Here is a 10,498-nt window from a genome sequence, read left to right as displayed (position 1 = left end):
GAAAATCCAGTAATACACATAATTGGAACATGAAATGTTGACCTGAAGTTGGTATAACTGTGATTTTGTAATTCATTACTTTGGTGATTAATAAGGAAATTTAGTTAAAAAAAGAAGTTGCTGCAAAAAAGGCATGTCGGGAGATCGAGATCGAGAGAGAGTCCAATTTAAGAATTGTCTAAGTCTTGGTAGGCAGAGTTACTCGTTACCTATGCTGGGTGGAAATAACAGAAACCCCCGACTAGTCGAAGTGTATGCATACTAGCCCTGACACCACTGTCATACAAAAAGAAATTCAAGATCCAGTACACTCGTTATCAGTTGAAGTAACTAACATTAACAACAATTTTAACCTTTCAGCACTTGAAAGTAAGATTTGTAACACTCAGCTAGCTAAACATACACATTTAAGGCTTAAGAGTTGTATCTTTACTTGAGTCGAGGCGAATGGAATATGCAGTAATGCACATATTGGACTATGAAATTCGCCACAAACAGGCGAGTCAAGACAGAGGGCGTGTATCAGTAATGGTTACTGATCAGTTAAAAGTCACTAGCATTAGCTACAAGATTCATCCGTCAACATTTCGAAGTAAGATTTGTAGCGCTGAGCCAAACCAAACATACCAAGTGTACCTCCGGTGTGAAGCATCACCACTTTCGCATTTCCCTCCTGACCAAGTTGAGTTGCCAATTCCCAAGCAGCCAAAGTGTAAACCGGATCGACAAGGATACCTGTCTCTTGTGCAATCTTTTGACATATTTCAACTTCCCCCTTCAGTATATTGCCAAATCTGTAAGACAACAAGGAGAAGAAAAAACTCCATTAGAGATTCAGTTCCACTTTGTCCAATTCTAAAATGAACAATAGTAGCCATCAGTAGCATGGAGCAAGGATTTTCACTAAGGGGTGTCAAAATATAAAGAAGTAACCACACGAAAAGTTAAGAGGATACAACTAATAGCATATATACATAAATCAAGAAAATGTACCTAGCTACACAGTGTATTTTTCCGACGAAGGAGTGTCAATTGACACTCCTTGGTATACGGTGGCTCCGCCAATGGTAGTCATGATGTAAACATGGATATATAGTTGTTTGTCAACATGGAGAGGGTAGTATGGGAAGAAAAAATCTAGCTGTGTGATGCATGTTTTAGCAAACAGAGGCGGGTCTAGAGTGGATTTAGTGTATTCAGCTGAACTCATTGCTTTCGACTCGAATTACGTATACATACGCAAAGAAAATTAAAATCTCAACATATAATAAGATCACACTTATTCAATCCACTTACTAAAATCTTGGATTCGACTATGGTGCTAGGCACCAAATACCTGGGAATTTTTAGGGTGAGGAACATCAGCTATTACTGCCTCAAAGACAAGATGAAGGGGCAACAAAAAGCAAGAATTTCTTATATCATAGAAGAGGACAAGAAGTATTAATTACTTTCTTGGAGAGCTGCGTTCGGCCCACTGCACAAGTCCAGGTTCCAATCCACTCAGTGCTTGCTCACCAAGATGAAGAGTAAAGCATTTACGGAATTCAGAAATTAAACTTTCCTCCTTTTTCTGATATCCGTCAATCGTGTCAGCCAGCATAACTGCAGTGACCTCCCAAGGGAGCCTAATAGTAAGAGAGTCAATTTGACTAACCTTCGATATGATAAATGCAAAAAAAATGTGATGCATCAAGGTTAAATAGAAGAACCTCACCCTAAGCACACTGCTCCAATCCCTAAACCAATAGCAGTTGTCCCTGTTCCAGCATCTATAATAATTTCCAGTGGTTGTTCTTTCCCAAATAGATGGTCCCGAGACAAGTACTCAACAAGGCGTAAAACACCTGTAGGAATCATTTAGTTGACATATATAACTGAAGTTATAAAGGAAACACACTAGTAGCTGAATCTTTAAATAACTAAAGATATAAATAGTTAGATAATTATGTAACCGATAACGTATTCTTGTTCTTTGGGAACAAAGTTAGGAAAAAATAGGAAAAATTTCGACATGTACCAATATTTTAGGCTCATCATTAAGGGAGTGACCCTTCGACGACATGAATAAAGACAAACTACTGAAGCATTCTTTTTAAGATTTCATCAGCGATTACTTCTTTTCCACAAGACACATGTATAGCATGTTTTCTAAAATGTACACCGTCAAACCACATATGTTGGCCGACATGTAACAAGAGATCTCTTATTAACTTTCACCACAAGTAACAAAGAAATTACCTAGCAATGCAGCAGCATCTCCAGCCCCTTCATTAACAACAACTACCTTCTTACTACTTTTTGTAAGAGCATTGACGTGTGAAGAGTGTTCACTGCATCCATTAGAGGATAAAGAAGCCTCTAAATCAGCAAGTGAGAAAACTAAGCCATCATTTCCTGCAACAAGACCCGCATGCTTTAAGAGCATCTCCTCCCTCCTAGCATATAGAGATCTTGGAACATATCTAACATTTCCATATAATGTTGAAATTAGATTGTAACCCGTCAGAGTTGCTGGCTGTTCTCCTCGGAGAAGTAAATGTGATTTTAATCCCCTTTCAGCGCATGACACAGCTGCATTACAAGTAAACAAAATGCTTAAAAAACAGTGTTATCTCTATCCAGGAACGACACAAGTAAAATCTGAAAAGAAGAAGGAATGAAATTAATAAATGTGGCAGTTAACCTGTTGCATGACGTACCAACAGCTGCAGCATGCGCACTTTGACAACCTCCGCATGTGACCTAAAATTTTAAAAATATCACAATGAGATGCAAATTTCTTTTCCACATACCTTAAGCACGAAGACACTAATTATTGGGGTGCTTTTAGATCATGGAGAGAGCCAAGAAGCTTTCTGATCAACTAGCTCCTTCGACATTCATTTTTGTTCTGCTCGAGTGGGCGAAGAAGTAAGAGAACGTACACCATAAGCTAGAGGTCTAGAACGGATGTAAGGAGTCGATAGGGAAAGATATTACCAGACTTCGCTAGCTTTTGTTACTTTTTGGACCAATGTTGTCAAAAGTGAAAAGCTCTAAAAAGCGCTCCGGGTCTATTGGGGATTTAAGCACAAAGCACAATTAAAATGGGGGCTTTAGTTAAAAAAAGGCGCAATGAATAAAAAGATAAATATATATGTAATTCAAGAAAAAAGAGTAACAAATTCACTCTTAATGTTTTACTTAACAACTAATACACTTATTTGTTGATTATTATTGTTATTAAGTACTGCCTGATTCAAGATAGAACTCATGGGCAATAAGGCACACGCCTTAATGCGTTGCTTACACTGAAGCGCTGCTTAAGCGAGGTGAAGCGCGCTCCCTAAGCTTTTCTGTGCTTCAGGGCTTAATCGCACCTTAAATGAGACTTTGACAAGACTGTTTTGGACATAGTATTGGCCCTCTCAAAAATATCACAATCTTTAGAATCCATGTTGACACGAACTACAGGAATCTACACAACACCAAATAAAAAACTTCAATGGATTGAGTTAGGTATAGCTCTAAAATGAAGCCTTGTCAATTTTTTGGCTCCCCTTTTATTAACATGATGAACAGGCATGTTTTCTTTCTGTTTTTCCTTTTCGATATCTCTTTTCAAACTTAATGAACTGCCTTTACGTTTCGTACGCCCTGTAACTTAGACTACTCAAATCTTCGTAATCAATATGCTTTTACCACACGGGGAAATACAAAATACAAGAACCACCAAGCTTTTTAATGAACTTCAATTCCATGTTTATGACTTGCCAAATATTAACACTAAGCAATGTACACAATAAAAAGATATAGCAATTTAGAAAAGCTAGAGGCATCAAGTCTTACAACATCTGTCACAGAACTGTCTTCCAAGAGAGGGAGCAGTGCATCCAATTTCCTTGCCTTATTACCATTCACCAAAGGATGCAGCAAATCATCTCTTACAACATAAAATGAAGGTTCTTGTCGGTATTTTCCCGTCACGTGATCACCCAAAGATGGTTGTGGATTATTCAGAAAGGAAAGATTCCAAAGATTTTCACCTCCCAGCTGAAGACCATCTTTTGATATCGTTATTTGGTTAATTTTTGTATCTGGGCTTCTCAATGCCCATTTCCTCTTAAGTAATTTCGACACAAACTCCTCCTTAGGAAAATTGGATTTCAAAGCTTCCTGAAAACAAATCCAGGCATTATTCAAGATTCTTCAACCCTGAAGTTTCATGCCTCACCGAAATACATCAGTTATCTGTATGTTAAAGCAAAATGTAAACCAATTTCACCAAAATAATCAGAGATTTAACAGAATATCATGAAGTTATCTGGTCAAGACGTCCACTGAAGCTACAGTTCTGTGAGACAGACAGTTTTACTCTATTTCTACATAAACCAATCAACTATGGTTCAATCTCAAATTAGCTCGTGAGCTATACGAACCATCAGTATTCATGCCGCTCTATTTGGGTTCATTTATTTAAAATATTCATCATAAATTACACTAATTTTATGCTGACCATTAACTCGCCAATCTTCCTCCTTTATCAGGAGTTTGGAACTGGCAATACTTTGCGAAACTCATATAGACTGTTTATTCAAGATTCCTCAACCCTGAATTCTCATGACTCATAGAAATACATCAATTATCTAGAAATTAAGCAAAATGTAAACCAAGAGTCCAAGAAATATTGGTGAATTTGTAGAAAAATCATGACGCAAATCAGTTAGTATTTGACAAAGAACTCGGCTACTTAATAAACAGTGACCGGAATCAAAGTTCTCAAAATAATTTCAACCAGTAATATAATGTAGACCAAATAACTTATGCTACATCTTATAAAATATGTGAGACTGAGTTCATGGTGAACTACATTAACATTCTAGGCAAATAGTGTTAAAGTGAAAATCAATCCAATATCTAGCTCAAAACTAGTCTCAAGTACTATTAACACTATTGGAATATGTTTCTTAGTTAAAAGCTTTTATAGTTCTTAACACAGTTGTACTCTAATTTCGCAATATAACAAAGAAAAAGTTTGAATCTTTATATCCAGAATGGGGTAAAGAGGACAAAATAGCAAAGCTTTAGACCACTTGGAGATTACCCACAATGAAATCTGAATGTAAATGATGAAACTATGTGCTGCTGCAATCAGAGGCAGATTCAGGATTTAAACTTTATGGGTTCAACTTTTAAGGTTTTTATTGTTGAACCTATTATATTTTTAAAGTTATGGGTTCAACTCGCTATTGCAATTTTAGTGAATTTTTACACCAAATTTATACTCCGCATCGAAAGTACTGGGTTCAGATGAACCCGGTACTATAACACTACATACGCCTTTGGCTGCAATTGAAACTTTGTGCTTTTCAACTGAAATATGTAAGACTGAATCATGGTGCAGTAGGTGAATATTTCAAGATCAAAACTTATTAAGGTGGACATCAATCCTTAAGAACTATCAACACTATTGGAACATATTTGTTAAATAAAGCTTTACAGTTTTTAACATAGTTTTTTTAAGGTGGTGTTCGGGCAAGCTTGTGCGCACTCTACTATTCCACGAATACCTGCTACCTCCCACTAGCACAATTATCGAGTAACTCTAGGCAAACGGCCTAGCTGGTAAACTTAATACAATTGTACTCTAATTTCTACATAACCAAGAAAAAGTGAACCTTATATCAACTTATCAAGAACTGTATTGGAATACATTTGCACGCAAGCTTGCCCGTACAACAACAACAACAACTCAGTGTATTCCCACAAGTGGAATCTGGAGAGGGTAGGATGTACGCAGCCTTACCCCATCCCGGAAGGGCAGAGAGACTGTTTTCGGTAGACCCTCGGCTAGAGAAAAGATGGAAGAAGCACTGATAGCAAGTAATAACAATACAAGATACTTAGAAAACTAAATCCAAGATAGCAAAAGAGAAGATGAAAGAAGTACTGATAGCAAGTAATAATAGTGCAGGATATGTAGTGATAGCAAACTAAGAGAGTACTGATGGCTGGCAAGTAATAACAGTAGATACCATACCAACACTAATACTATTGCACTAAGGAAGACAACCAGAAACGCTCGACTACCTATTAACTTTCTACCCTAATTCTCAACCCTCACGCCCTCCTATCAAGGGTCATGTCCTTAGTTAGGTCAAGCTGCGCCATGTCCTGCCTGATCACCTCTCCCAACACTTTTTGGCAAGCTTGTCCGTACACCACCTTAAAAAAACTGTGTTAAAAATTGTAAAGCTTTAATTAACAAATATGTTCTAGCTATTCCATTGGATAGCTGCTACCTCACACCAGCACAGACATCAAGTAACTCTATCTACCAAAGCTTAGGCAAATGGCATAGCGGGTAAATTTAAGGCAAGAAAAAGTTTGAATCTTTACATCAATAATGGGGTAAAGAGGAAAAAAGGCAAACCTTGAGACCATTTGGAGATGACCCATAATGAAGTCTGAATGTAAAAGATGAAACCATGGCATTTCTTGGCTGCTGCAACTGAAACTTTGTGGTTTTCAGCATTTTTTCGGGGTTGCTGTTCAATTTTCAAGAATCATCTGTTTCTGCTTGCAAATTTCCATGGAAGTAACGCGTTGTTTGGATGGTTGTTTCCGGTTGTATTGTATTGTATTGTTACCCCAGATACAATGTTTGTTTTGATTGTTAATATAAAATTGATTGTACCGTATTGTTAAATCTATTGTTCCGGAACAACGAAAACTCTCATTTTATGAAACAACCAAATCGGTGTGGTGGGATTGTTCCGTATTTTTCTTTCCAATTATGCCCACACTTATTATTCTATATTTCATTTTTATCCTTTACCCTATTATTTATATTATATTCACCAAACTAATAAGTACTTTGTCTCCATCTTCTTTCTGCCGTGTAACTAGTCAACGACGTATCGTCTCTTTCCAACAAAATTTTTACAGGTTAATTTTCATCTCTTTTCTTCCTGTTGTTACCCCAGGATTAATTTTCATCTCTTTTAGTTTTCAGTAGAAAGGTTAGTTTTCTTCCGTGCAACTAGTCATCTCTTTTAACTAATTTCACTGTTGCTATTGTGTGTCATGTGCTTTTTGCTCATTGTTATTATGTACCATTATTGTTGGTTTTAGCTAGATACTTTTGGCTTTTAATTTTAGTTTACTGAAAATTTGGGGGCAGGGAACCACAGACGATGCTGGTTTTGATTCACTTTGTTGAATCTTTTCAGAAATTTAAGATTATTTGGGACAAATGATTGAGCAAAAATAGGGCAGGGAATTTTCCTCTAAATAATAAATGGAGAATGTTATTCACATGAATGCATGATTTAGTATGTTCTTACATTTGTTTTTTCTATATGTATACCTTATTTAAAATAACTGAGGGTATTTTAGTAAACTTAGCAGTACAGTACAGTCAAACCAAACAATAAAGATGTTATTTAACAACAGCAAATGATACAGTCTATCCAAACGTTGTATCCATCAAGACGATATAATACAGTAAAGTACAGTACAATACAATACAATACATTATAAAACGATGGGAAACAATGATCCAAACACAGTGTAATATTGCCATTTTCTCCGCGAGAGCTATATTTGGGCTGTTTTACCATATAGTTTACCGTTTGCACATCTTATCCGGCAAGGCATATCTTTTTTAGGAAAATTATCAAAGTGGTCCTTAATGCATTGGGGTTGTTTATTTTGGTCCTTAATATTCCCGTTTCATAAATGTAGTCCTTCATTTATGTAAGTAAATCTACATTTAGTCCAAAATACTAAATCTAACAAATTTTAAGTTGGAAACATAGCATTTAAGAGAATTCCCATCATTTCAATAGTGACTTGTAATTCGATTCCGTCAAATCTTTTTTCATTCTATTGAACAAATTTAGCATTTTAAAGAAAAAAGAAAAAAAATTAGAATATTGTCAAATGTAATAAGCGGGATATTCAAAATTGTTATGTGACGAGAATAATGATTATCATATGGCAACAATAAAATTAAGTGACATTTCAAAACTATGAAACGAAGTAGCACGTATTTATGTCTTCACAAGTCACAACAAAGTACTTTTGTTAAATTGGCAAGAAAACTCGGAAGGTAATATTGGCGATAAACACTTTTTCTTTATAACACAAATTTGGAGTAGCAAAAAAAATCACAAATTATTATTGGTAATAAAAATTAACTTAGCACCTATAGTGATATGAGCTATGAAAGAATCCATCTCCGTCCAAAAATTCCCTCCATCTATCGTGGACCGTCTAAATTTTTTAGCTAATTTTGTCGCGCCCTCATCCTAACCTCGTTTCCTTCGAACAAAATCATTAAATTTTTTACAACAGTTGTCGATGTAATTAGCCGATTTTCAATCCCTTCGTCACCAGTACCGCAATTCTTGGATGGTCAATAAGCATAGGCCATGCAGCTAGTGAAACTCCCATAGTAATGCTCTTAGAGGCGGATCCACGATTTTAGTTCTGTGGGTTCAACATTTATTATTTTTGGCGTTAAACCTATTATATTTTTAAAGTTATGTGTTCGTATCTACTAATTATTGTAGTTTTAATAGATTTTTGCCCATAAATTTATAGTACTGCATATAAAAGGTATTGGGTTCAGATGAACCCGTTGTCCAAAGGCCGCATCCGCTGTCACCATTTCATATCATCCGGGGAAGGCCAATGTGGTGGCCGATGCTTTGAGTAGGAAGTCAGTCAGTATGGGCAGTCTTGTTTATATTCCGGTCAGTTAGAGGCCGCTTGCTTTGGATGTTCAGGCTTTGGCCAATCGATTTGTGAGGTTGGATATTTCTGAGCCTAGCCGAGTATTAGCTTGCACGGTCGCTCGTTCTCATTATTGGAGCGTATCCGTGATCGGCAGTTTGATGATCCCCATTTGTGTGTCCTTAGAGACACGATGCAGCGAGGAGGTGCCAAGCAGGTTACATTGGATGCTGATGGAGTCTTGAGATTGCAGGGGCGAGTTTGTGTGCCCAATGTGGATGGACTTCGGGAGTTGATCTTAGAGGAGGCCCATAGTTCCCGGCATCCGGGCGCCGTGAAGATGTATCAGGATTTGCGGCAGCATTATTATGCTCTCTAAGACGAAATTCCATCTACAATAACTCAAGAAGCCTCCGGTTGATGATCGCCCCAAGATTTCCAATTGGGGCGCCCAATCTTTCGCCACAACTCCTCTTCCTTCAACTCTCTCTTCATAACCTTGAGGAATTTGGACTTCTTGTTCCTCTTCTCTTAATAATAAAGCATCCCTTACTACCCAAATGAAATTTTGTTGACTATTTTCCAACCCTATAGCCATATCTTTGATTTGGTCATTAGATAAGGAAGTTGTTGTCCCAAATGAAACTATTATTACCGAATTTGGTTCTTGTATGTAGGAATGGCAGGCGGTGCGGGACGGTGCGAGTGCGGGGCGGATTCTGTCTGAACCCGCGCAATTTAAACCCGCTCCGCCCCGCAATGCATAGGATTTAAACCCGCATTCACCCGCCCTGCACTCCACCCGCGTTCATCCGCCCCGTCCCACCCCTTTTTTTTTTTTTAATAAAAATTCTTTCTTTTTTAGAAAGCTAGACTTAAATCTGATTTTTTACACTATTACTGCATATAATTAAAATGCACTTTAATATCTACTAAAATTATTTTTTCTTTAATTGAATAATTTAACTTATATACACTAACAGTATAAACGAATTTCTACATTAATTTTTCCTTAAGTATACTTGCTTTATTTTTTAGGTTATCATAGATGATGATTACTGTAAATATTTTTAAATCACCTAATAGTGTAACAACGTCAGTGTATAAAATTTACACTCCAAATTAATATGGAAACGGAATGTGAATAGACATACTTTTTCGAATATTAATTTAGTTTGGGAATAGAAAAAAATGAAAAGAGGCGCCGGTTATGAACAGAATATGTGATTCTAAAATCCTGCCTAATCGAATAATCGATGTGTGACACTACAGACTCTCTTTATTATTTAGCCTTTTAAAATTAAATCCCCACCCGCGCCCCGCTTCGCCCCGCGTTATTTTTTTAATTTAAAAATTAAACCCGCCCCGCCCAGCCCCGCAACCGCAAAATCTCAAACCCGCACCGCCCCGCTAACGTTCAAACCCGTCTAGCCATTTCGAACACATGTGACGACGATTAACGTTTTGATCATTAATCGTTGTGATTGGATGTAATTGGCCAATAGCCCATTGATTGCCTTTTCTTAGTAACCTATTGAACTTTGCAAGTAAGGTCCCTCAACAACCTTGCATGTAGAGTACAGATTTCTAGAGCAAAAAACCGTTAACCCTATCTTTCTGTGTGCAGGTGCTAGAAGGTTATACGCTTAACCTCCATAATCCAGCACAACATATTATGCTGAAATTTTTTGTGTTTCAGTAAAATAGCTATTTTTTAATGACTTTGTAAACACTGATTATTTTTCAATTATCAATCCTAAAACTGGCTAGCCCGTGC

General features: G+C 36.9%; 1 protein-coding gene across 2 annotated transcripts; it reads right to left on the bottom strand.

Annotated features, from left to right (window-relative positions):
* LOC109228643 (D-cysteine desulfhydrase 2, mitochondrial) lies at positions 243 to 6,628 on the bottom strand. 2 transcript variants are annotated; one of them, XM_019393806.1, is made up of 7 exons: positions 6,416 to 6,628; positions 3,832 to 4,158; positions 2,703 to 2,745; positions 2,242 to 2,574; positions 1,718 to 1,847; positions 1,452 to 1,628; positions 243 to 794 (listed from the first exon to the last, which is right to left on the bottom strand). In XM_019393806.1, exons 1-7 carry the CDS (start codon positions 6,515 to 6,517, stop codon positions 560 to 562), a joined length of 1,347 nt encoding a protein of 448 aa, XP_019249351.1. In that variant the 5' UTR covers positions 6,518 to 6,628; the 3' UTR covers positions 243 to 559. The 2 variants fall into 2 exon arrangements, with proteins under 2 accessions (XP_019249351.1, XP_019249356.1); XM_019393811.1 differs by lacking the exon at positions 6,416 to 6,628 and having other exon boundaries at positions 2,687 to 2,745; positions 3,832 to 3,918.

This window comes from Nicotiana attenuata, chromosome 1 (assembly GCF_001879085.1).
Source record: "Nicotiana attenuata strain UT chromosome 1, NIATTr2, whole genome shotgun sequence".
NCBI classification, from domain to species: domain Eukaryota; kingdom Viridiplantae; phylum Streptophyta; class Magnoliopsida; order Solanales; family Solanaceae; genus Nicotiana; species Nicotiana attenuata.
Note: the sequence above shows the minus strand (reverse complement) of the source record. Positions and strands in the feature narration are given on the sequence as shown.

Bases quoted from the DNA above. Each gene is read 5' to 3' on its own strand.
- LOC109228643 (XM_019393806.1), bottom strand. From the start codon at position 6,517: ATGCTGAAAACCACAAAGTTTCAGTTGCAGCAGCCAAGAAATGCCATG. The intron at 4,159-6,415 runs GTTTGCCTTTTT...ATTTGTTTTCAG, and splicing joins CATCTCCAAATGGTCTCAAG to GAAGCTTTGAAATCCAATTT. The intron at 1,848-2,241 runs GTAATTTCTTTG...TGATTCCTACAG, and splicing joins AGATGCTGCTGCATTGCTAG to GTGTTTTACGCCTTGTTGAG.